At 57.8% G+C, this 26,232-nt stretch overlaps 1 protein-coding gene across 6 annotated transcripts in view; it reads right to left on the bottom strand.

Annotated features, from left to right (window-relative positions):
* ARAP1 (ArfGAP with RhoGAP domain, ankyrin repeat and PH domain 1) overlaps window positions 1-26,232 on the bottom strand; it is a 50,159-nt gene that overhangs the window by 5,698 nt on the left and 18,229 nt on the right. For 5 of the 6 annotated variants that reach the window (XM_071811696.1, XM_065834099.2, XM_071811769.1 and 2 more), the window contains 25 exons: window positions 25,640-25,728; window positions 24,664-24,734; window positions 23,750-23,847; window positions 21,478-21,588; window positions 18,964-19,033; window positions 18,599-18,719; window positions 18,301-18,506; window positions 17,798-17,904; window positions 17,514-17,713; window positions 17,275-17,360; window positions 16,220-16,402; window positions 15,058-15,232; window positions 12,893-13,027; window positions 12,654-12,789; window positions 7,022-7,124; window positions 6,749-6,944; window positions 6,018-6,063; window positions 5,627-5,790; window positions 4,465-4,677; window positions 3,171-3,276; window positions 2,777-2,924; window positions 2,383-2,466; window positions 2,154-2,222; window positions 1,887-2,004; window positions 796-909 (listed from right to left, as the gene is read on the bottom strand). In XM_071811696.1, coding sequence (XP_071667797.1) covers window positions 796-909; window positions 1,887-2,004; window positions 2,154-2,222; window positions 2,383-2,466; window positions 2,777-2,924; window positions 3,171-3,276; window positions 4,465-4,677; window positions 5,627-5,790; window positions 6,018-6,063; window positions 6,749-6,944; window positions 7,022-7,124; window positions 12,654-12,789; window positions 12,893-13,027; window positions 15,058-15,232; window positions 16,220-16,402; window positions 17,275-17,360; window positions 17,514-17,713; window positions 17,798-17,904; window positions 18,301-18,506; window positions 18,599-18,719; window positions 18,964-19,033; window positions 21,478-21,588; window positions 23,750-23,847; window positions 24,664-24,734; window positions 25,640-25,728 — 3,149 coding nt within the window. The remainder of the gene's footprint in view (window positions 1-795; window positions 910-1,886; window positions 2,005-2,153; window positions 2,223-2,382; window positions 2,467-2,776; window positions 2,925-3,170; window positions 3,277-4,464; window positions 4,678-5,626; window positions 5,791-6,017; window positions 6,064-6,748; window positions 6,945-7,021; window positions 7,125-12,653; window positions 12,790-12,892; window positions 13,028-15,057; window positions 15,233-16,219; window positions 16,403-17,274; window positions 17,361-17,513; window positions 17,714-17,797; window positions 17,905-18,300; window positions 18,507-18,598; window positions 18,720-18,963; window positions 19,034-21,477; window positions 21,589-23,749; window positions 23,848-24,663; window positions 24,735-25,639; window positions 25,729-26,232) is intronic. The other variant, XR_011740283.1, reaches the window with a different exon arrangement.

The raw sequence follows: 26,232 nt of genomic DNA, 5'->3' as shown, positions 1-26,232 counted from the left end.
AGGACAGGGAGGTGTCCCCATGCCCATCCCTGTCCCCATCCCATCACCATCCACATCTCCATCCCAGTTCCACACCCATCCCCACCCCAACCTCACCTCCATCCCCATCCCAACCCCATCCCCATCTTCATCCCCATCCCAATCCCCACCTCCATCCTATCTCATCCCCATCTCTGTCTCCATCTCCATCCCAATCCCAACTGCATCCCAACATAAACCCATCTCCACCCAATCCCCGTCCCAATCCCATGCTGATTTCCATCCTCATCCCCATCTCCATCTCGATCTCCATCTCCATCCCAATGCCATCTCTATTCCCATGCCAGCCCCATCTCCATTCCCTTCCCCATCCCCATTCCATCTCCATCCCAATTCCATCTGCATTCCCATCCCATCTCCATTCCCATCCCCATCCCATCTCCGTCCCAATTCCATCTGCATTCCCACCCCATCTCCATTCCCATCCCAGCCTCATCTCCATTCCCTTCCCCATCCCATCTCCATCCCAATCCCATCCCATCTCCATTCCCATCCCAGCCCCATCTCCATTCCCTTCCCCAGCCCCATCCCATCTGCATTTCTATCCCATCTGCATCACCATCCCATCTGCATCACCATCCCAATGTCAATCCCATCTCCATCCCCATCTCCACCCAATCCCCATTGCCATCACAATCCTTTACCCATTCCCCACCCCATCCCCATCCCCACATCTCCATCTCTATTTCCATCTCCACCCTCATTTCCACCCCATCCCACCCCACCCCACCACTCTCCCAGCTCCTGGTTCGTCACCAAGGTAGATGAGCATGTTCTCCATGGCCAGCTGCTTCTTCACCACCAGGTAGCTGTCCGTCCCCAGGCCGTGCAAGATGGGCAGGACTTTTTCCGAGTAGTGCAAGGGCCGTTCTGTCGGGCAGGGGGACAGGCAGGGCTCAGGCAGCATCCCCAGGGTGGCACCCACCAAGTCAGGGGGTCACAGGACCAGGGTCTCATCCTGCCCACACCGAGCTCTTGTCTGCTTGGGACCTCAGGGCTGCTCCTGTTGGTGGCCAGGAAGCCCAGACACGACCCACCCCAAGCTTCAAGGGCATTTGGACCCCCCAAGGATGCAGAGAGATGTCCTGCAGGTCGTGGCTCAAACCACCCACCCCTCTGCAGCACTCAGCCATGTGCAACCGAGATGTGGCACCACAGGTGTCAACCCCTGAGAGATGGAGCACAGGCCAGCACTGCTCTGTGGTGCTGTCCCCATGGGAGCCTTCTTGTCCCCATCACCATCTCCATCAGTGTCACCATCACCATTGCCATTTCTGTCACCATCACCACCATCATTACAGTCACCATCACCATCTCCATTGCCATCTCCATCTCTGTCACCTTCGTCATCTCCATTTCCATATCCGTATCCATCTCCATCCCCATCTCAGTCTCCACCCCCATCTCTGTCACCATCTCCATTTCCTTCTCCATCTCTGTCACTATCTCCATCCCTGTCACCATCTCCATCACCATCTCAGTTTCCACTTCCATCTCCATCACCAGCTCCATCACTGTTACCATCTCCACCCCCATCTCTGTCATCAACTCTGCAATCACTGTCTCCACCATTGTCACCATCTCCATCTACGTTGCCATCTCCATCTTCATCACCATCTCAACTTCCATTTCCACCTCTATCACCAGCTTCATCACTGTTACCATCTCCATCCTCATCTTCGCCACCAACTCTGTCACCATCACTGTCTCCATTACCATCACCATCTCCATCACAGTCACCACCATCATCACATTCACCATCATCATCTCCATCACCATCATCATGTCACCACCTCCATCACCATCACCATCCCCAGCCCCACCATCCTCACACCCCCCACACCAACCTGCCTCTTCCCTCTCGTTCACTTCGAAGCAGCTCCAATAGTCCTTCTCCTTCATGACTATTTTCCTCCGGTCCAGGATCTCGAAGGTCAGCTCCTCAGCTGTCATTGTGGCCGGGATCTGGGAGGACGGGACAGAGGGAGGGGACAGGTCTCCACCAGCCAGTGCCCAAGGCCCTTCCACCCTCACGCCATAGAGGTGCCAGCTCAGAGCGTGTGCCCAGTGCCACCATGGAGGTTTAGGGGTCCCTGTCCTCTCTGTGCCCTCACCTTGATGTGCTGCTCTGCCTCTGTCTTCTTCTCCTCCAGGTAAACAGTGCAGATGAAGTCCCCGGCTTGCTGGAGGGCAACAGGAAAGACCTTTGACCCACAGCTTCCCACACATGGGCTAAATCCCCACACACAGCATGGACACCACCCTGGGGCATCCCCAGGAGAAGCTGGAGCAGGTCCCACATGAAGAGAGTGCTCCGGGAAGGCCCCCATGTCCAGGACTCACCTGCGTCCCACTGGACGCTGCCTCCCGCATCTTCATGATGGCCATGATCTCATCCTGCTGCTTCTTCATCTCCTGGTCATTGACCTGCCAAGGAAGAGGAGCCATCAGGGCTGAGCAGACCACCCTTGGGTGGCGGGTGGAGGGCAGCAGATGTGGGTCTCCAGGGTTTGCAGGGACATGGACCCCTCTTCCCCTCATCACATGATGGTTGTGGTTGGAAGGGACCTCTGAAGATCACCTAGTCCAACACAAGCCAGGAGTTCCTCTGAAGCAAGGAGATATCTATAGAATAGACCCAGCTCCCTCCTCCTCCCACTTCTCCATCTGCTGGGAACGTCCACACTGATCCAGTCCCCCACCCCCAGAGCAGTGCAGTGGGGAGTGGTGAACCTACGTTGAAGATCTTCACGTAGTGGCTGATGAGGTCCTCCACCACGCGCCCGGCCTTGTAGTCCTTCCCGTCCGTCTGGAAGAGCGTGGGTCCGAAGACGATGGCCAAGTTGTGCGTGTTCATCTGGTTCTCCCCAGAGAAGCGCTGGACCCTGTGGGGACCCCCATGACAATTCCTGCCGCTGGGAGCCCCACTTTGGTCTCACTGAGAGGAATGTCCCCCACACAGGGATGTGATGCTCAGCTTTGGGCAGATCTTGACCCCAAACACTGGGACATGAGCCAAGGGATCAAGGTTCTCCTTCACCCCAGGACCCCACCACAGAGGCCACGATGCCCTCCAGGGGCTTGGGGACCCCAGGTTTGGCCACACAGTGGCCCCGCTGCCCACACCATACCGAAAGAGGTGGTTGATGAGCGCCTTCAGCGTTGCCCGGTTCACTGTGGGGAGGGCGCCCAGGAGCCGCCGGTACTCGCTGATCTTCTCCTCCTCATCCTCCAACGCTGCCAAAGGGGCAGGAAGGAGAGAATGGCAGGGGGACGAAGGTGAGATTGAGAGTCACAGTCTCATCGTCCCCTCTCCAAACACCACCTCAGAGCCTCCTGCCCCACCGTGGGGATGGAGCATCCCAACTCCATGGAGCTGGAGCACCCCAGGGCTGGAGCATCCCAGTTCCAAGAGGCTGGGGCACCCCAGCTCCACAAAGTCAGAGCATCCCAATACTGGAGCATCCCAGCTCCACGGACTGGAGCATCCTAGGACTGGAGCATCCTGGTTCCACAAGGCTGGATCATCCCAGCTCCATGGGAACAGAGCATCCCAGCATTGGAGTGTCCCAGCTCCATGAGACAAGAGCATCCCAGTTCTATGGGGCCAGAGCATTCGAGGGCTGAAGTGCTGGAGCATCCCAGCTCCATGGGACTGCATCATCCCAACTGTACAAGGCAGAGCATTCCAGTTCCATGGGGCTGGAGCATCCCAGGGCTGAAGCATCCCAGTCCCACGAGGCTGGAGGACCACAGCACTGGAGTGTCCCAGCTTCACAGGACTGGAGCATCCCAGCTCCATGGGACTGGAGCATCCCGGGACTGGAGCATCCCAGTTCCATGAGTCTGGGGCATCCCAGCTCCATGGGGTCAGAGCATCTGAGTACTGGAGTATCCCAGCTCCATGGGACTGGAGCATCCCAGGACTGGAGTATCCCAGTTCCACAAGACCAGAGCATCCCAGTACTGGAGTGTCCCAGCTCCACAAGACCAGAGCATCCCAGTTCCATGGGACCAGAGCATCCCAGGGTTGGAGTATCCAGTTCCATGAGGCTGGAGCATCCCAGTACTGAAGCATCTCAGCTCCATGGGACTGGATCATTCAGCTCCATGGGGCTGGAGCATCCCAGCAAAGAAATGTCCCAGATCCATGAGGCCAGAGCATCCCAGTTCCATGGGGCTGGAACATCCCAGCTCCATAGGGTCAGAGTATCCCAGCTCGGTGGCTCATGGCTGTTCTGCCACTGGGTGCATCCATCCCCCGTATTCAGTGGCCAGATCCAGAAGCAAAGGGCAGGGGGCCTCTGGCTCTCAGCCCTGGCTCAGCCCCAGCCCACCAAGCTCCTCACCCACCACCCGAGCCCCCCGCAAAACCTGGAACCCAGATATGCCCCCCAATCCCCACACCCCCCTCCCAGGGCTCACCTGTCGCTTGCAGCCACTCGGGCCCCCAGCGCCCGGTGAAGAGCCCGTCCCCGAGGTCGCGGAAGAAGCGTTTGAGGGTGTTGGCGACATCGTCCACCTGGTGCTCGCCCTCCTTCAGGCGGACGCTGCGGGCGTCCCGGCGCAGCATCTCCAGCAGCCCCGTGGTTTTTGAGTTCTGCCCGCTCTTGCGGTAGATGCCCTCGGATGTCAGCCCTGTGGTGGTGACAGTGGGGGTGAGACCCCTCCTCCACGGGGGACAGGGACCCCCCACCTGTCCAAGGAGCTGCGGGCTGGAGCAGTGAGCCGGAGAGCTCCCATGGAGCTGGAGCTCAGGGAGGGATGGGAACACGTCATGAGTGTGTCAGGTCTCAAGCTAATGTGTAACACTGATTTAATGACCCAAATCATAGAAACCCAGACAGGCTGGGGTTGCAGGGCCCTCTGGAGATCACCCAGTCCAACCCCCCCCCTAATGCAGGGTCACAGAGCAGATCACACAGGATCCCAGGGGGTTTGAATGTCTCAGAGAAGGAGACTCCACACCCGCTCTGGGCAGCCTGGGCCAGGCTCTGGCTCCTCCCAGCACACAAGGTTCTGCTCATGTTCAGATGGAGCCTCCTGTGGTTCAGCCTGTGCCCATTGCCCCTCACCCTGGCGCTGGGCACCACTGAACAGAGTCTGCTCCATCCTCTGACACCCACCCTGAGATATTGATCCATTGATCACATCCCTCTCAGCTTCTCTTCTCCAGCTCAGCAGCCCCAGCTCTCTCAGTGTCTCCTCATCACAAAGATGCTCCAGACCCCTCAGCATCTTCGTGTCCTCTCTGGACTCTCTCCAGTGATTCCTTGTCCTTAAACTGGACCCAGTTCTGCAGATGTGGCCTCACCGGGGCAGCAGAGAGGGAGGAACAACCTCTCTGACCTCCTGGTCACTCTTCCTCACACACCCCAGGTACCGCTGGCCACAGGGCACATGGTTGGCTCTTGGTCACCCTGTTGTCACCACAACTCCCAGGTCCTTCTCCACAAGCTGCTTCCCAGCAGCTCAACCCCAACCTGTGGTGCTGGGGGCCGTTCCTCCCCAGGGACAGGACCCTGCACTGGCTTTGGCTGAACTTCATTAGTTTCTAATGCTAATTAGGTGCTGTGCCAGCACATACCGCACTGGGTGATGTAGTCGATGCACCGATCCACCAGCAATGGGACGTCTGACTCCGTCAGCTGCTGCTCCGACAGGGTGTCCCCCGAGGTCCCCGCCGCTTTCTGGATGGCGTGGAGCCAGCCCAGGAAATCCAGTTTTCTCTCCCCTTGGATGTACAGCGTCCTGCCCGCAAGCCTGGCTTTAGCGGGGGACATGACACCCCCAAACCCCACTGCATGGCTGGGACCCCCTCTGGGGTGGTCCTGGGGGTCTAGGGATGGTCCTGGCTCCCTCTTGGGGGTCCCATAGGGAGAGTGAAGGCACCCCAGGATGAGGATGGGCTTGGGCAGGGGGTGATAATTTGCTGGGGGGGGTCTAACCCCCTATCACCCCCCACTTTCTGCTCTTACCTTCGCCTCTCCACCAGCACCAGCACCTCGTTGTCACCCTGGATGGCTGGAAGGGATGGCAGAGAGTCTGTCACCCAGGGGAACTGGAGTCACCCGGGGGGACAGGGGGTCACCCAAGGAGAGAGGGGATCACCCAGAGGAATGGGGGTCGCCCCTGGGGACAGGGGGTCTATTGGGGGAACAGGAGGTCACCCAGGGGAAGGGGGGAGTCTATCAGGGGGTACATGGGGTCACCTGTGGGAACAGGGGGTCACCTAGGGGAACTGGGGTCACCCAGGGGAATTGGGTCACCCTGTGGGACAGGGGGTCACCCGGGGGGATAGGGGGTCACCTGAGAGTACAGGGGGTCACTGGGGGTCACCTGGGGGAGACGGGGTCACCCAAGGGGATGGGAGATCACCCAGGGGCACAGGGGGTCACCTGGGGGAATTGGGGTCACCTGGGTGGACAGGAGGTCACCCAGGGGGAACTGAAGGTAACCTGGGGGGACAGGGGTCACCCAGGGAACACAGGGTCACCCCGGGGAATGGGGGTCACTCAGGGGAAGTGCTAACCCCCCCAACCCCATGAGGTGGCCGTGTCAACAGGTCCAGCTCCATCCCCAACTTTCCAGGCCTGGAGAAGAGGATGATAAAGAGGAAGAGCTCCCATATCCCACCCAGCGCAAAGACCCCCATCTGGGCAGGATTTGGGGGACACCCCCCTCTCCCCAAGGTCCCCCGGACACGCACAGAGCTCCTGGAGCTTGCGGAGCTGCAGCGGCTCCTGGCGCTGGTTGTCCTCGGAGGAGACGTGGAGCGCGGAGCCGGCCAGGGCGAACCAGCCCTCCCGGGCTCGCTCCAGGTCCAGCCCCCCCTTGTAATTCAGCCGCCCCACACGCTCGAAATCCAGCGCCAGCAGCTCCTCAGCACGGGGAGGGACGAAGGACTGAGGTGGGGACACGAGGGACGGGTCAGTGTCACCGTAGCGGGTCCCCACAGCCACCCCAGGCCAGCGCATCCCACCTTGGCAATGGATTTGAGCCATTCCCGTGCGGAATCGGGGCTCTCGAGCCCAAAGAGGTAGAGCCGCTCCGACTCGGTGTAGAGCTCGAACGTGTTCTCGATCCTGCGATAAGGGGGACACGGGGGTGGTTGGGTGACACGGGTGTCCCAAGGGTGGGAGCATCGCAATGCTGGGGTCCCCCCGCGCGTCCCCGGGCTGTGTGTAGGGTCTGATGTGGAGTATAGGGGCTACAAAGGGGCTACGAAGGGGTTACAAAAGGGTTACAAAGGGGCTGCAAAACGATTGCAAAGGGGCTGCAAACAGGTTGCAAAGGGGTTACAAAGGAGTTACAAAAAGGGACTGTAAAAGTGCTGCAAAGGGGTTACAATGGGGCTATGAAGGGGTTACAAAGCAGCTACAAAGGGGTTACAAAGGGATAGCAAAAGGGTTACAAAGGGGCTGCAAAACGATTGCAAAGGGGCTGCAAACAGGTTGCAAAGGGGCTGCAAACAGGTTGCAAAGGGGCTGCAAAGGAGTTACAAAAAGGGATTGCAAAAGTGCTGCAAAGGGGTTAGAAAGGGGCTACAAAGGGGTTACAAAGGGGTTACAAAGGGATTGCAGAAGGGTTACAAAGGGGCTGCAAAATGATTGCAAAGGGGTTGCAAAGGAGCTACAGGGGCGTTAGAAAGGGTCTACAAAGGGATTGCAAAAGTGCTGCAAAGGGGTTACAAAGGGGCTGCGAAGGGGCTACAAAGGGGCTGCAAAGGGGCTACAAAGGGGTTACTAAGGGGCTGCAAAAGTTTCACGAAGGGGTTGCAAAGGGGCTGTGAACAAGTTGCAAGTGGGTTACAAAGAAGTTAGAAAGGAGATGCAAAGGGGTTACAAAGTGATTGCAAAAGTGCTGCAAAGGGTCTGCAAAAGTGCTACAAAGGGGTTACAAAGGGGCTGTGGAGGGGTTACACAAGGATTGCTAAGGGGCTGCAAAAGCATTGCAAAAGGGTTACAACGGAGCTACAAAGGGTTTACAAAGGGGCTGGCAAGAGAGTTACAAAGGGGTTAACAAAGGGGCTGCAGGCAAGTTGCAAAAGGGTTGCAAAGGGATTACAAAAGGGTTACAACGGGGCTACAAAGGGTTTACAAAGGGCTGCAAAGGAGATGGCAAGGAAGTTACAAAGGGGTTAACAACGGGTCTGCAGAGGGGCTACAAAGAGGCTGCAGGGGAGTTGCAAAAGGCTTGCAAAGGGGCTGCAAAGGGATTACTAAGGGGTTACCAAAGGGCTGCAAAGGGGTTGCAAAGGGGTTACAAAGGGGTTACACAGCCTCCTTGCAAAGCCAGCTGGCTCAGGCAGGTGACACAAGCTGGGGGACAGCGGAGGGGTTGGGGACAGAGGTGCTATATTGGGGTGTTATAGGATATCAGGGTGCTACATTGGGGTGCTATAGGATATTGGGGTGCTATAGGAGATTAGGGTGCTATACTGGGGTGCTATAGGATGTCAGGGTGTTATATTGGGGTGCTATAGGATATCAGGATGCTATACCATAGAATCATAGAATGTCCTGAGTTGGAAGGTACCCACAAGGATCATAAAGTCCAACTTAGGGTGCTATAGGATATTGGAGTGCTATAGGATATCAGGGTGTCATATTGGGTTGCTATAGGATATCGGGGTGCTACAGGATACTGGGGTGCTACATTGCGGTGCTATAGGATATTGGGGTGCTATAGGATATCAGGGTACTACATTGGGGTGCTATAGGATATTGGGGTGCTAGAGGAGATCAGGGTGCTATATTGTGGTGCTATAGGATATTGGGGTGCTATAGGATATCAGGGTGTCATATTGGGTTGCTATAGGATATCGGGGTGCTACAGGATACTGGGGTGCTACATTGCGGTGCTATAGGATATTGGGGTGCTATAGGATATCAGGGTACTATATTGGGGTGCTATAGGATATTGGGGTGCTAGAGGAGATCAGGGTGCTATATTGTGGTGCTATAAGATGTCGAGGTGCTACAGAACGTTGAGGTGCTATAGGAGATCAGGATGCTATATTGGGGTGCTATAGGAGATCAGGGTGCTATATTGGGGTGTTATTGGATGGGGGTGCTATGGGATATCAGAGTGCTATATTGGGGTGCTACAAGATAGTGGGGGTGCTATGGGATGTGGGGGTGCTATAGCAGGGTGCTATTGGATGGGGGGGTGCTATAGGATGCAGGGGTGCTATAGCAGGGTGCTATGGGATGTGGGGGTGTTATAGCAGGGTGCTATCGGATGGGGGGTGATATAGGACACGGGGGTGCTATAGCAGGGTGCTATGGGATGTGGGGGTGTTATAGCAGAGTGCTATCGGATGAGGGGGTGCTATAGGACGCGGGGGTGCTATAGCAGGGTGCTATGGGATATCAGAGTGCTATATTAGGATGCTACAGGATAGTGGGGGTGCTATGGGACGTGGGGGTGCTATAGCAGGGTGTTATTGGATGGGGGGGTGTTACAGCAGGGTGCTATTGGATGGGGGGGTGCTATCGGATGCGGGGGCGCTATAGCAGGGTGCTATGGGATGTGGGGGTGTTACAGCAGGGTGCTATTGGATGAGGGGGTGCTATAGGACGCAGGGTGCTATATCAGGGTGCTATGGGATGTGGGGGTGTTACAGCAGGGTGCTATTGGATGAGGGGGTGCTATAGGACATGGGGGTGCTATAGCAGGGTGCTATGGCATGTGGGGGTGTTATAGCAGGGTGCTATCGGATGGGGGGGTGCTATCAGATGCGGGGGTGCTATAGCAGGGTGCTATGGGATAATAGAGTGCTATATTGGGATGCTACAGGATAGTGGGGGTGCTATGGGATGTGGGGGTGCTATAGTAGGGAGCTATTGGATGGGGGGGTGTTATAGCAGGGTGCTATTGGATGGGGGGGTGCTATAGGATGCAAGGATGCTATATCAGGGTGCTATGGGATGTGGGGGTGTTACAGCAGGGTGCTATTGGATGAGGGGGTGCTATAGGACATGGGGGTGCTATAGCAGGGTGCTATGGGACATCAGAGTGCTATATTGGGATACTACAGGATAGTGGGGGTGCTATGGGATGTGGGGGTGCTATAGCAGGGTGCTATGGGATATCAGAGTGCTATACTGGGATACTACAGGATAGTGGGGGTGCTATGGGATGTGGGGGTGGGGGTGCTATAGCAGGGTGCTATTGGATGGGGGGGTGCTATAGGATGCAAGGATGCTATATCAGGGTGCTATGGGATGTGGAGGTGTTACAGCAGGGTGCTATTGGATGAGGGGGTGCTATAGGACATGAGGGTGCTATAGCAGGGTGCTATGGGATGTGGGGGTGTTATAGCAGGGTGCTATTGGATGAGGGGGTGCTATAGGACATGAGGGTGCTATAGCAGGGTGCTGTGGGATGTGGGGGTGTTATAGCAGGGTGCTATTGGATGGGGGTTGCTATAGGACACAGGGGTGCTATAGCAGGGTGCTATAGGACGTGGGGGTTTTATAGCAGAGTGCTATTGGATGTGGGGGTGCTATAGGACATGGGGGTGCTATAGCAGGGTGCTATGGGATATCAGAGTGCTATACTGGGATACTACAGGATAGTGGGGGTGCTATGGGATGTGGGGGTGGGGGTGCTATAGCAGGGTGCTATTGGATGGGGGGGTGCTATAGGATGCAAGGATGCTATATCAGGGTGCTATGGGATGTGGGGGTGCTATAGCAGGGTGCTATCGGATGGGGGGTGCTATAGGACACGGGGGTGTTATAGCAGGGTGCTATGGGATATCAGAGTGCTATATTGGGATGTTACAGGATAGTGGGGGTGCTATGGGATGTGGCGGTGCTATAGTAGGGAGCTATTGGATGGGGGGGTGTTATAGCAGGGTGCTATTGGATGGGGGGGTGCTATAGGACATGGGGGTGCTATAGCAGGGTGCTATTGGATGGGGGGTGCTATAGGACACGGGGGTGCTATAGCAGGGTGCTATGGGATATCAGAGTCCTATATTGGGATACTACAGGATAGTGGGGGTGCTATGGGACGTGGGGGTGCTATAGCAGGGTGCTATTGGATGGGGGGGTGTTATAGCAGGGTGCTATCGGATGGGGGGTGCTATAGGACGCGGGGGTGCTATAGCAGGGTGCTATGGGATGTGGGGGTGTTACAGCAGGGTGCTATTGGATGAGGGGGTGCTATAGGACGCAGGGTGCTATATCAGGGTGCTATGGGATGTGGGGGTGTTACAGCAGGGTGCTACAGGATACTGGGGGTGTTACAGCAGGGTGCTATGGGATTTGGCGGTGCTATAGCAGGGTGCTATGGGATGTGGGGGTGTTACAGCAGGGTGCTATTGGATGAGGGGGTGCTATAGGACATGGGGGTGCTATAGCAGGGTGCTATGGGATGTGGAGGTGTTATAGCAGGGTGCTATTGGATGAGGGGGTGCTATAGGACATGGGGGTGCTATAGCAGGGTGCTATGGGATGTGGGGGTGTTACAGCAGGGTGCTATTGGATGAGGGGGTGCTATAGGACATGGGGGTGCTATAGCAGGGTGCTATGGGATGTGGGGGTGCTATAGCAGGGTGCTATTGGATGGGGGGGTACTATAGGATGCAAGGATGCTATATCAGGGTGCTATGGGATGTGGGGGTGCTATAGCAGGGTGCTATGGGATGTGGGGGTGCTATAGCAGGGTGCTATTGGATGGGGGGGTGCTATAGGATGCAAGGATGCTATATCAGGGTGCTATGGGATGTGGGGGTGCTATAGCAGGGTGCTATCGGATGGGGGGTGCTACAGGACATGGGGGTGCTATAGCAGGATGCTATGGGATGTGGGGGTGCTATAGCAGGGTGCTATGGGATATCAGAGTGCTATATTGGGATGCTACAGGATAGTGGGGGTGCTATGGGATGTGGGGGTGCTATAGTAGGGAGCTATTGGATGGGGGGGTGTTATAGCAGGGTGCTATTGGATGGGGGGGTGCTATAGGATGCAAGGATGCTATATCAGGGTGCTATGGGATGTGGGGGTGTTACAGCAGGGTGCTATTGGATGAGGGGGTGCTATAGGACATGGGGGTGCTATAGCAGGGTGCTATTGGATGGGGGCTGCTATAGGACACGGGGGTGCTATAGCAGGGTGCTATGGGATATCAGAGTCCTATATTGGGATACTACAGGATAGTGGGGGTGCTATGGGATGTGGGGGTGCTATAGCAGGGTGCTATTGGATGGGGGGGTGTTATAGCAGGGTGCTATCGGATGGGGGGTGCTACAGGACGCGGGGGTGCTATAGCAGGGTGCTATGGGATGTGGGGGTGTTACAGCAGGGTGCTATTGGATGGGGGGTGCTATAGGACGCGGGTGTGCTATAGCAGGGTGCTATGGGATATCAGAGTGCTATATTGGGATGCTACAGGATAGTGGGGGTGCTATGGCATGTGGGGGTGCTATAGCAGGGTGCTATAGCAGGGTGCTATTGGATGGGGGAGTGCTATAGGACGTGGGGGTGCTATTGGATGGGGGGTGCTATAGGACGCGGGGGTGTTATAGTAGGGTGCTATGGGATGTGGGGGTGTTATAGCAGGGTGCTATGGGATGTGGGGTGCTTGGGGGGGTGCAGCCTCACCCGTGGCTGTGGGGGGGGTTGTTGACCAGGCAGACGATCTCCCCCACCTTGATCTCGCCGTTGGGGACGGCGTTGCGGTCGTTCTCGTAGTAGCTGAGGACGCCGTCCTGCAGCGTGCACCAGCGCCGGCTGAACTCTGCGGGGCACAGGAAGGTGCTGGGAAGCCCCGTTTTGGGGTTGCCACAGCCCCCCCATTCCCTGCACCCCGATTTCCCAGCCCCTCAGACTGCCCCCCGTACCTTCTTGGCCTTTCCGCTCGCCCACGGGCTTGGCCATGGAGGGGGTTTTGTAGAGGAAGCCATGGTGGGTGACGGAGGGAAGGGACACTGAGTAGGGCTTGTCCTCGCTGTCCCCCACCTCCAAACGCGGCGGTTCTGCAAAGAAATGGGGTGACGAGCTGTCACGGGGGGCTGCTGGGAGGGCATCCTGCATCCCACACCCCGCACAGGATCACAGAATCGTTTTGGTTGGGAAAGCACCTCAAGATCATCGAGTCCAACCATAACCCACCCCTGTCCCTGCCCCACGTCCTGAGAACCTCATGTCCGTCTGTCCAGCCCTCCAGGGATGGTGACTCCAGCACTGCCCTGGGCAGCCTGTTCCAATGCCCCACAGCCCTTTGGGGAAGAAATTGTTCCCACATCCAACCTCAACCTCCCCTGGTGCAACTTGAGGCCGTTTCCTCTGCTCCTGGCACTTGTTCCTGGGGAGCAGAGCCCGACCCCCCTGGCTCCAAGCTCCTTTCAGGCAGTTCAGAGATCAGAAGGTCTCCCCTCAGCTCCTGTTCTCCAGCTGAACCCCCCAGCTCCCTCAGCTGCTCCCATCACACTTGTGCTCCAGCCCCTCACCAGCTCCGTTCCCTTCTCTCAACTCACTCCAGCACCTCAAGGACTTTCTTGTGAGATGATCCCACCACCCCTCCGGCCGCCATTTTGAGCCCTGAGGTGATTCTGGTGCCCCTGGGGCCGCCATTTTGAGCCCTGAGCTGAGGGTCCCAAAACCGCCCCCAGGATTGGCGGTTTGTCCTCCCCAGGTCCCAGCACAGGGACGGTCACTGCCCCGGTCCCACTGGCCACACCAGTGCTGGCACCAGCCAGGATGCTGGTGGCCCTTTGTCCAGATCCCTCTGTAGATCCTTCCCACCCTCCAGCCGATCAACACTCCCACCCAACTCGGTGTCATCTCCAAACTTACTGAGGGTGCAGTAAATGCCCTCACCCAGGTCACGGATGGCGATATTAAACAGCCCTGCAGCTGGAATAACAGCCCAGGGCTCTGCCACATCGTCCCCATGTCACCACAGTCATGTGCCTCAGTTTCCCCCCTTTGCCCACCAACAACAGGCATCCCCCATTTGGCCTGGGGACCAGGCAGAGATGGGGTGTGGGGACACTTCTGAGGGGACAAGGACGCTAGTGGGGTTACCCAGAGACATGGAACCCCATGGGGACACAGCACCCCGCGCCACCCGCGCCATCGACCTCTGGTGACACCTGCCAGCGCCAGCAGGACAAGCGCAGGCTTTGGTTTTCCTGGCTCACCGGGGTGGCCTCGCCGCTCTCCCAGTTCCCTGTTTGCACTGGGCTGACTGGAGCGGCCGCCAGGCCCAGTCCTGGGTGAGCTCCAGCTTCCGTGGGCCGGACTTGGCCCCCGCGGCGGTGAGGGAGGTGACACCGGCGGTGAGGGAGGTGACACCGCCACCCGGCACACCTCGCAGCCCAGGGCCACCCCGGGGCAGGGGGGGGGTCGGGACTGGGGGGCCCTCAGCCCACCCACAGTGGGGTTGGGGGGCACGGAAAAGGAGGTGTAGAATGGTCAGACCACCCTGGCCCCAGTGGGGACGCTTGGGTGGGGGGACATTCCTGGGGGCTGTGGGGATGCTGGGGTGTGGGGACATTCCCTGGGGACACTCGGGTGGGGGGACATTACCTGGGGACACTTGGGTGGGGGGACATTCCCTGGGGACACATGGGTGGGGGGGCATTCCCAGGGGACATTCCCTGGGGATACTGGAGTAGGGGGACGTTCCCTGGGGACACTCAGGTCGGGGGTCATTCCCCAGGGACACTTGGGTGGGGGGACATTCCCTGGGGATACTGCAGTGGGGGGACATTCCCTGGGGACACTTGGGTGGGGGGACATTCCCCTGGGACAGCCACAGTGCACCCGGACGGTGTGGGAGGGCTGTCCCCACCCCTCCCATTCCCATTGTCCCCATTGTGCCAAACCGTGTCCCCAGTTGGGACAGAGCCCCCCTCCCCGTCCCCCCATCCAAAGGTCCCCAAAACCCCCTTCCTGGGGTGCACAGAGCCAGGTCAGGCTTCAAACACCCCCTGGGGACACCCCAGCTCCGGTGGCTTTAATCCCATGGAGGGTGGGGGGCTCAAGAGGGGCCACCCCATACCTGAGGTCCTGTTGTGGAGCAGGAACTCCATCTGCAGCCTCTGCCCGCTCCTCTGGGCCAGCGCCAGCGGCGTGGGGCACCGCGGGTCCCCGGTGTCACACGTCACCGCCGCCCCGCAGAACAGCAGCGCCAGCGTCTCCGCCAGGTCCCCAGTGGTGACAGCGGCGCAAAGAGCCTGCGGCACGAGCGGCGTGAGGCCGAAGGCTGGCGAGGAAGAGGAGGAAAAACCCCCCAAACCACCACGGTGAAAGGAGCCACGGCCGAACAACCCGATCCCCCCAACCGGCGACCCGAGCAGGACAAACCAGATCCCCCCAACCGGCGACCCGAGCGGGACGAACAACCAGATCCCCCCAACTGGCGACCCGAACAGGACAAAGAAGGTTTGAAAGTGGGAGGAAGAAAAAAGCAATAGAAAATAAATGGAGAAGTTTTGGAGGAGCGGGTGAAGTCATCGTCGCGGGGCGGGACGACTTGGCCCGAGCAGAAAAACAAACCAGCCCACATGCGAATTCCCGGCCTCCCCCCCGGCTCTTGTGCAAACACGGAGCTGTGGGTTGGGGGGGGACAAACACCGAAGCACCGGGGTGGGGGTCCCAGTGTTGCTTGTGCATAGGATTCCAGCCCAGTAAGCAAATGGGAATGGGTGGGGGTGCTGGGCAGGCACCTCTGCCCCCCCCACACATCCTGGGGTGCCCCCCCTTGAACCCCACTCCAGCCCCGTGCTGGACCCCAGCCCCGTGTCCAAGGAGATGAACCCTGGAGGGGTTTGGTTGTGGTAGGGGGTCTGGCTGTGGGGGGCAGGTCTGTTTGTTGGGGCGCAGGTTCTGTCTGTGGGAGTGGGGTCTGGGTCTGGGAGGGGGGGTCTGGCTATTGGGGACATCTGGCTTGGTTGGGGGACACCCCACCTCGACCCAGGCTCCCCATCCTGGCAATGAAGCTTGTGGTGCCCCAGAGATGTCACCTTGTCACCACACCCTGTCCCTTCTGGGGACCCCAGGCTTTGACTTGGGGGGGCACAGTGGGGACAGGGGAGGTAGAGGGGGCATCTCGCTCAGGCACAGCCTTTGCCCCCCCAAAACACCCTGGGGACCCCCACCTCAGCACCCAGGTGGGACCCCTCAAACCGACACCCAGCCCCCGATCAGGGGGGGTCACTGACCCTGTCCAGCTCCTCCTGGTTGCCGAAAAGCGGGTGGTAGCGCCGGTACTTGCCCTCCCGGTATTTGGCGACGAGGAAGCGCCGCCGGTCCCCGCTGGGGCTGCTGGGGCCGATGGCCTCGCTGGGGGGGACGTTGGCGGCCCAGAACTCGTTGGCCACCGCGTTGCCCACCTGCTGGAAGAGCTGCGGGGACAAGGAGGGGACGATGGGACGGTGGGCGGGATGGAGCGGGGTTGGGCATGGGGGCTCTTTGTGCTTATGGGGGGGGTCACTGATACCCAGGGGTGCAGGAAAAAGTGCAGGAAAAGCCATGGGTGCTATAGCACCACCCCCCCCCATTCCACAGCTGTCCCTCCCCTTCCCACCCTGGAAAATCACATCTGGAAAGCAGCATCCAGCTGCGGGCAAGGGGGGGTGGTGCTCAGCATCCACGGGGTGGATTTAAAAGGCTTCCTGTGGCCCCCCCAGCATTAAAAAATGGGCGTTTAGGTGTCTCCCAGATTGTCCCAGTAAGACCGTGAAGCTTTTTGGGGTGATGCAAGGGCTGGGGAGAGGCTGGAGGAGGTTTGGGGGGGTGAAGGGGAACAGCTGGAAGCGTTTGGGGGCTCGGGGAGCGGGCGATGCCGGAGGCGGGGGTGGGACGCCAGACAGGAATGCGGGATCCAACTGGGAGGAACTGGGAAGAGCGGGGGCCAGCCAGGGGTTGGAAACGGCGGCCGGGGCGGGGGGGTGGGTTTGCGGCATTCCTCCACGCCGGTGGCCCCGCGGCTCGCCAGACGGGCCCCTCCCGCCACGGACACACAGACGCCGTCTGTCTGCGGCGCGGGGGACACAAGTGCCACTTGTCCTCGCTGGGTGGGCGCCAGGTGGACACAGAACGCATGGGGGGGCTGCTGGGGGTCCCCAAGCGAGCCATGGTGTCACCCCGCATCCCACATCCTGGATCGTAGCTTAGATGGGGATGGAAAAGCCTCTGCTGTGCTTTGGGTTTGCTCTTGGGAAGAAACGGGGTGTCCCCCCCAAAAATAGAGGGTTTTGGGGTTCTGTCCCGCTACCTGGATCAGTTCCTCTGTCCACACCTTCCTGTCCATCTTCAAGCTCCGCACTTTGGTGACGCCGGGGCCCAAACCCCGGTGCTCCCCTGCCAGCGAGACAAGCCCTTAGGGACATATTTTGGGGTCCCTTGCACCCCACATTCCCCCTCCCACCATCCCATGGCAGGGGATGCTCAACACCCCCCATTCCCATAGCAGGGGGGTGCTCGGCCCCTTCCACCCCCCCAGGATGCGGGTACCGGCGCATCGTTTGCAGATGACGACGCAGAGGTTGATGGAGGCCCACTCGGGGTGGGGGGAGCCGCAGTCGGCGCAGAAGCGGTTGGATTCCACCCCCCAGATCCTCTCGGCCACCTCCGAGTTGGAAAGCGCCTCGGCGATGGATTGTCTCATGGCTTCCACCCATTCCTCCTTCTCCTGCTCCGAATCGGCCGAGAAGCTACGGCGGCAGGGATGGGGGGTGAGGGACGGCCGTGGCGGTGGGGGGGACACCATTGGCACCCCCAGCGCTCCGTGGGGTCACCTGAAGATGCGGTACGGCGTGGTGAGGTCGAAACCCCGGCGATCCACCTCCTTGACGTTCCCCACGTTCATTTCGATGTAGGTGATGCCGATCCCCAGGCGATAGTCCTGGGGGGGACAAGGGGGTGATGTGGGGGGGTACAGATGATGCTCTGCCTGCACCCATGTCCCCTCCCAGCCCTGGGGGAGCACAAGGGGCTCTGGGGGAGCTGCGGTGGGTGCGATGCTCCCACGGGACCCCAAATCTTGGCGGGGGTTGGGGGGGGGGACATTGCATCTTGGGGTGTCCCCAGTTTGGGGGGTGACAGCCCTGGGGTGCCCCCGCTCACTGCTGCTCTGTGGACGTGAAGTGCAGTTAGCAAGGAGACTTCAGCTCAAAGGAAAATTCACCAGAAGAGAAACTTGTCTTGTTTTTAACAAAACCAGGACAGGTGCCCATCAAAGTGGCATCAGGGTCCCCCTCAAAGTGTCACAGGGTCCCCCACGGCCCCCCCAGCCACCTACCTCTGCGTTCTTATAGAGGAAAACTCTGTCCCCGGCCACGGCCACAAAGAGCTTGTGCTTAAAGCCCCGCAGCTCCAAGAAGCCACACTTGTCAACGGGCTCGGTGGCACCGTCGGCGCTCGGTGACATCGGCATCCTCTCCAAAGCTTTGCTCTTCCGCTCCTCCGCCATCTGCTGCAGGGTCCGGATCCACTCGTTCCGATCGGCTGTGGGGACAGAGGGACACACGGGGCGGGATCAGCCCCCTCTTGGGCCAGGGGAGGGGACATCCCGGAGCAGGTTCACCCTTGTCACTCACCGTCACTCTCGGCCCGAAACACGAAGTTACGGTTGTTGGTGACAACCTCAAATTTCTGGTCCCCAACGCTGGCGACGCGGGAAATGGAGGAGACGGGGATGAAGCGCTTGGAATAGGCGTCCTGGTGGGGGGGCAAGCGGGGAGGACAGACAGACACATGTGTCACCTCACAGTGATGGGATGGGGACCCTCCCGGTGCTCCAAATGCTGAGAGCATCCCTGTCCGGGTGGCTCTGAGCATCCTGCATCCCACCCCAGCACCCATCCCGGGGATGCTGCCCCTTGGCAAGGACGTGGCCTCACTGGGGTGACCCCCCCGCCACCTTCTCACCCTGACCCCCCCCAAATCCTCCCTCCTCGCCCACCTTTTCGCTGTCGAAATAGCGGAGGTAGTCGGCGTCCAGCTTCACCCAGCGCTTCTGGTAGATGTAGGACCTGCGGAGGGACCCGGTGGAGGGGACAGGGTGACACAGCTGCACCCTCCATGTGGGACAGGGGCTGCTGGACCCCCCCAGACCGGAGCAGCCCCCTGTTCAGCTCCAGGTTGCACCATATGCCCTTGAACTTGGGTGGTGATTCGGCTTGTGCCTTCACGCCCCAGTTCCCAAAAGCCTGGGGCCACCTATGCCATCGATCCCGTGCTGTGTCCCCAGCCCCCGTGTCACCACTGGGGACAGCCATGGGGACTCCATGCTTTCCTCCAGCCAGGAGAAGCGGGGGGGGCTGACCCTAACAGCACCCCCCAAAATCCTTATTTGCAATTCCTCCTCAGGACCTGCAAGTTGGGGAGGGCTCAACTGTGCAAAGTGGGGTTTGCGGCACTTGCAGCTCTATCAGGGAAGAGGGGGGGATCCCAGAGCTCAAGCACAGTGCCCCCAGGGACCCCCGTCCCCTTGCAGCCCATCCATGGTGGCGTCAGGGCTGCGGGAGACGCCGAAGCAGCCCTGGCGGCGGTTGCTTAAGGGCTTGTTTGCTCAGGAAGGACTTTGCCATCGCCGCACGTGACTCCACGTTTGGCCTTGACGTAGTCGGCAGCAGCAACCGGGCTGAAAAGCGCTCGGTCCTGTCCCCCAAAAGGAGTTTGTCCCTGTTCGGGGGGGGTGCAGGGACCCCCCAGCCTTGCTCTGAACCCCAGTTTGGGGTTTCTGCTTTTCCTGCCATCGCCTTCCCCAGGCTCCAGTGCCAGAGCAGCTTCTTCCCAGTGACCTCCCAGTTGCTCCCAGTTCCCCAGCAGCTGGAGCTTCCCCCTTCTCCTCCTCGAGGGGCTGCAGCCTCAAGGCTTCTTCACAGCTGAGACTAAAGAGCCCCAAATATCCCTCACATTCACATCTCCAGGGTTGGGGGGTATGAAATGTCAGCATTGGGGATGCAAAACGCCAGGGTTGGGGCTGCAAAATGCTGGGGTTCAGGGTGAAAAACGCCTGGGTTGGGGGCACAAAATGCCAGGATTGGGGATGCAAAACGCCAGGGTTGAGGCTGCAAAATGCTGGGGTTCAGAGTGCAAAACGCCAGGGTTGGGGCTGCAAAATGCTGGGGTTCAGGGTGCAAAACGCCTGGGTTGGGGCTGCAAAATGCTGGGGTTCAGGGTGCAAAATGCCTGGGTTGGGGGCACAAAGTTCCAGGATTGGGGCTGCAAAACACCAGGGTTGGGGCTGCAAAATGCTGGGGTTCAGAGTGCAAAACGCCTGGGTTGGGGGCACAAAATGCCAGGATTTGGGATGCAAAATGCCATGGTTGGGGCTGCGAAACACCGGGGTTAGGGCCACAAAATGTTAGGGTCGGAGCTGTAAAACACCAAGGTCAGGGCTGAGAAACATCAGGGTTGGAGCCATAAAACGCTGGATTTGGGAGTGCAAAATGCCAGGGTTGTGGCCACAAAATGCCAGCGTTGGGGGTGCGAAAGGTTCAGGTTGGGGCTGCAAAATGCTGGAGTTTGGGCTGCAAAATATCAAGGTTGGGGCTGCAAAACACTGGGGTTAGGGCTGCAAAATGCTGGGTTTGAGGGGGCAAAAGGCCAGAGCTGGGGCTGCAAAACACCAGGGTTGGGGACACAAAACACTGGGGTTGGGGTTGTAAAATGCAAGGTTTGGGGCTGCAAAATGCCACGGTTCAGGGTGTAAAATGCTGGGGCTGGGGCTGCAAAAGTCTCACGTTGGGGCTGCAAAATGGTGGGTTTGGGAGTGCAAAATGCTGGGGTTGGGGCTGCAAAATGTCAGGGTTGGGGCCACAAAACACTGGGATTGGGAGCGCAAAATGCTGGGGTTGGGGCTGCGAAATGATGGAGCTGGGGCTGCAAAATGACGGATTTGGGGCTGCAAAACGCTGTGTTTGGGGATGCAAAACATGGATGTTCAGGGTGCAAAACGCTGGGGTATGGGCTGTAAAATGCTGGGGTTCGGGACACAAAACACCAGGGTTCAGGGTGCAGAATGCCAGGGTCAGGACTGCAAAATGCTGGGGTTTGGAACACAAAACACCAGGGTTGGGGGTGCAAAACACCAGGGTTCAGGGTGCAAAATGCCAGGGTTGGGGCTGCACAAGTGCCACGTCGGAGCTGCAAAAGGTCCGCATTGGGGCTGCAGTATGGTGGGTTTGGGAATGCAAAATGATGGAGCTGGGGCTGCAAAGTGATGGAGCTGAGGCTGCAAAACACTCATGTTCAGGGTGCAAAACGCTGGGGTTTGGGCTGCAAAACGCTGGGGTTTGGGGGTGCAAAACACCGGGGTTCAGGGTGCAAAACACCGGGTTTCGGGGTGCAAAATGGGGGGATTGGGGCTGCAAAATTACAGCTGATGAGCAGGAATGAGAGGTGGAAAAAGGGGGCAGAGCATCTCAGCAGCAGGGTGGGGGGTCCGTGTCCCCCCCGGGACGTCACTCACCCCTGCGGCGGGTTCTTGTCCAGCCACCCGGCTTTGACGGTGGGCGAGAGCGGGGCGGTGGTGGCCGTGCCGTCCATGCTGTCCCCAGTGTCACTGCAGCTGCTGCCACCGCTGGGGACCGGGAGGGGGGTTAAGAGCTGGCGGATCCTGGGGGTGGCCGTGTCCCCCCCGCCGTATGTTTCAGCCTCCCCTCGTCCTTCCCTGAGGCGCCGGGTGTTTGTGAGCGGGGACCTTGGTGACAGTCCCCTGGGTGGGGGTCCCGGTGTGTCCCCAAGGTCTGGGGACAGCAGAGAGCCTGGGGAGGGGGGACAGGGACACCCCCAGGAGTCACAGCCCCAAAGTAGAGACGTGCACGCTTATGTGAAGCTGGATCCTTGCACGTACATGCACCAGCATCCCTTGCACACGCATCCCTCGCCTACACGTGCAAACACAGATGCACGTGCAAAATACCACCCTCTGTGCACGCAGGTACATACGCACAAGCATCCCCCCCAGGGGTTTGCACGTGCATCCCTTGCACGAGCATCCCCAGCCGTGCACACCCTTGCACAGGTATCCCCAGCCGTGTACACACACGTCCTTGCACGAGCATCCCCAGCCGTGCACACCCTTGCACAGATATCCCCAGCCGTGCACACACATGTCCTTGCACGAGCATCCCCAGCCGTGCACACCCTTGCACAGATATCCCCAGTCGTGTACACACACGTCCTTGCACGAGCATCCCCAGCCATGCACACCCTTGCACAGGTATCCCCAGTCGTGTACACACACGTCCTTGCACGAGCATCCCCAGCCATGCACACCCTTGCACAGGTATCCCCAGCTATGCACACATGCCCTTGCACAACCATCTCCAGCTGTGCGCACGCACCCTTGCACAACAGCCCCAGTCATGCACACACACTCTTGCACAAGTATCCCCAGCTGTGCACACACCTGCAGGAGCATCCCCAGCCACCCACGTATACCCTTGCACAAGCATCCTGTGCTGTGCACACACACACCAATCCCCAAGTGTCCCCAGCCATGCACAGGCACTCTTGCACACACATCCACAGCTGTGCACACACACACTTGCACAAGTATCTCCAGCTGTGGATGCTCACCCTTGCACGAGCATCCCCAGCTCTGCACACACACTGTTGCACGAGTGTCTCTAGCTGTGCACGAACACCCTCGCACAAGAATCCCCAGCTGTGCATGTACACCCTTGCACAGACAACCTTGCACACACATCCCCAGCTGTGCACACACACCCTTGCACAAGCATCCTCAGATGTGCACACACCCTGTTGCACAAGTGTCTCTAGTTGTGCATGCACACCCTTGCACAAGAATCCCCAGCTGTGCACACACCCCCTTGCACACACATTCCCAGCCATGCACAGACAACCATGCACACACATCCCCAGCTGTGCACCCACACACTTGCACAAGCATCCTCAGATATGCACACACACCCTTGCACATGCATTCTCAGATGTGCACACACACTGTTGCACAAGTGTCTCTAGCTGTGCACACACACCCTTGCACAAGTGTCTCTAGCTGTGCATGCACACCCTTGCACAAGCATCCCCAGCTGTGCACACACCCCCTTGTGCAAGCATCCCCAGCTGTGTATACAGCCTCGCACAAGCATCCCCAGCTGTGCACACACCCTTGCACACACATTCCCAGCCATGCACGCAAACCCTTGCACAAGCATCCTCTGATGTGCACACCCTTGCACAAGCATCCCCAGCTGTGCACACACCCTTGCACACACATTCCCAGCCATGCACACACACCCTTGCACAAGAATCCCCAGCTGTACACACACACCCTTGCACACACATTCCCAGCCATGCACACACCCCCTTGCACAAGAATCCCCAGCTGTACACACACACACACCCTTGCACAAGCATTCCCAGCTGTGCGCACACCCCCTTGCACACACATCCCCAGATGTGCACGCACACTCTTGCACAAGCATCCCCAGCTTTGCACACACACTGTTGCACAAGTGTCTCTAGCTGTGCACGCATATCCTTGCACAAGTATCCCCAGCTGCGTACACACACGCCCTTGCACACACATTCCCAGCCATGCACAGACCACCATGCACACACATCCCCAGCTGTGCACACTCACCCTTGCACAATCATCCCCAGTTGTGCACACCCTAGCACAAGCGCTCCCAGCTGTGGCCACACATGTCCCCACCCTTGCACACTCATGTCCCCACCCTTGCACACTCATGTCCCCCCCTTTGCACACCTACCCAGCGGGGGGAGCATCGAAATAGTCCTCGACCAGCTCGTCCTCGCTGAACAGGCTGTTGAGGCGCAGGGACCGCGGCCGCATTGGCTCCGTGTCCTCCTGTGGGGACAAACGGGGTGACAGGGACACCCCAGCACTGCCCCCCACCTCCCCACACCGGGACGGACCGAGAAACACCGAAAAACAGCGTAAATGAAGCCAAAATCCCCACCCACATGCCCTGGGTTTGCTGCTTCCCCAGCGCCTTTAATTGTGGTGGTTGGGATTTTTATTTGGGGTTTTCTTGCTTTATTTTGTTTGCTTGTTTGGTTTGGGGTTTTAAATATTGATTTGGGTTTTTTTTTTACCGTTTTTGGGGTTTTTTTGGTGAGTTAACACACGCATACCATAGACGAACCCCATTATTCTCCCACAACTTCCCCACCGAAGCGCCAACCTGCGCCTCGCGTTGCCGGAGCTCTAAATAATTTGGATAAAACCCCATTTTTGGTTGGTTTTGTGGCTAAAATGTTCTCGTTACAATAAAGTTGGGAGTTGGTTTGGTGCTGAAATGGACTTTTTGGGGTGTCTCGGTGACAAACCCCCCCCAAAATTCAGTTTGGGAAGCCAGGGGACCTGTGGGGACCCTCGTTGGTTTCATGGCTAAAATGCTCTTGCTAGAATAAAGTTGGGAGTTGGTTTGGAGCTGAAATGGATTTGTTGGGGTGTCTTGGTGACAAACCCCCCCAAATTCAGTTGGGGGACCCACTGGGGACACAATGGTGACACAGTGGGGACAAAAGCCCCTCTCCAGCCACCCCCAATGTTGTCCAAACCCAAGTCTAAAGCAGCATCTGTCCCTTGGGGACATTGTGTGTCCCCCATAGCTCCTCCCCACCCTGCGGTGTTCTCAGCCTTGTCACCCATGTCCCCAACCTTGTCACCCATGTTCCCTGCAGCTCCGGTTAATTCTTCCTCCCAGGCGGAGTCTTCGTAGTCGGAGTCATCTGGGAAGAGAAAGAACAGAAGGAAAAGGTTGGGAATTGGGACAGAGGGGTCTTGTCACCTGTCCCCACCACCACGGGGACACCGTCACCATCTTCCTGCCACCATTGGGTGGGGACTCGGTGACATGGGGGTCGCAGGGGGGTGTTTTTGGGGGTGTTTTTCCCTCCCTCCCCCTTGTTTCTGCAGCTCTGGAGCCTGCGCAGCCGGGGGAAAGGTTCATTAATAATAGAATGAAGGCAATTAATAATGGATGGGTAATGGATCATGGGGTAATGATGGAGATAATCAACGTCTTAAAAATAGCGGTTGGATGATAATAAAAATTAGAACAATAAAAATAATAAGATAATAATAATAATAATAGAAGGATAATATTAATAGGTAATAGGTAATAATAGGTAATAGATAATAATAGGTGATGAGTAATAGGTAATAGAATACTAATAGGATACTAATAGAATACTAATAGGATAATTAAAAGCAATAATAAAGTAATAATAGAATGGTAACAAGTAACAGAAAAATAATAGAATAAGAAAAATAATCATAAAGTAATAATAGAATAAAAAGACTATGATACTAATAGAATAATAAAAATGATGATGAAATAATAAAAATATAATAAGCAATACTGATGGAATAATAAGAATAATGATAAAATAATAACAGAGTAGTAATAAATGCTGTAATACTAATAGAATAGTTAAAAGCAATAGTAAAGTAATAATAGACTGGTAAAAAATAATAGGAAAATAATAGAATAATAATAAGTAATAGAATATTAATAGAATAATAAAAATATCAATAAAGCAATAGTAGGATAATAATATAATAATTTAATAATAATAGAATAATAACAAATAACAGATTAATAAAATGGGGAGGGGCAGACCCCCGTACTCACCGAACTCGGGCACAAAGGCCTTGGTCGGTGGCTTTGCACGGGGCGCGATGGCCGGCGGGGCCAAGGGGACACCCTCGGGGACGGGGACACTGCGGAGAAAGGAGCAAAACCAGGTCCTAACAGCAACAAATCACCTTTTCTTTGGGTCCTAACGCTGCGTTTTTAGCCCAAAATCACATTGTTTGCCATCGACTTCACCTCCTGGCGCTGCCACCGCCGCTCAGGTCCTTTATCTGCCACCCGAGGCCACCAAGAGCCACCAGAGCCTTGAAACCGGTCTGAACATGGGCAGGGTGGCTCCTCGTGGGCTTTTGGTGGCCACGGGGTGTCCCAAGGGTGCTGTGTCCCCAAAAGCTTGGCCAGGGGACAAGAGGGACACTGGGGACCACCAAAGCTGCCACTGGCACCCAGGGGACAGTCAAGGATGTCCCCAGCACCCAGGGGACCCAAGGGACAGCCAAGGGACAGCGAGGAATGTCACCAGCAACCAGGGGACAGCCAAGGATGTCCCCAGCACCCAGGGGACAGCGAGGAATGTCACCAGCACCCAGGGGACAGCTGAGGCTGTCACCAGCCCCCTGGGGACTCTGGGG

The sequence above is a fragment of the Patagioenas fasciata genome, chromosome 1 (assembly GCF_037038585.1).
Source record: "Patagioenas fasciata isolate bPatFas1 chromosome 1, bPatFas1.hap1, whole genome shotgun sequence".
In the NCBI taxonomy this organism is placed as follows: Eukaryota; Metazoa; Chordata; class Aves; order Columbiformes; family Columbidae; genus Patagioenas; species Patagioenas fasciata.
This window is presented reverse-complemented; position numbering and strand designations above follow the sequence as displayed.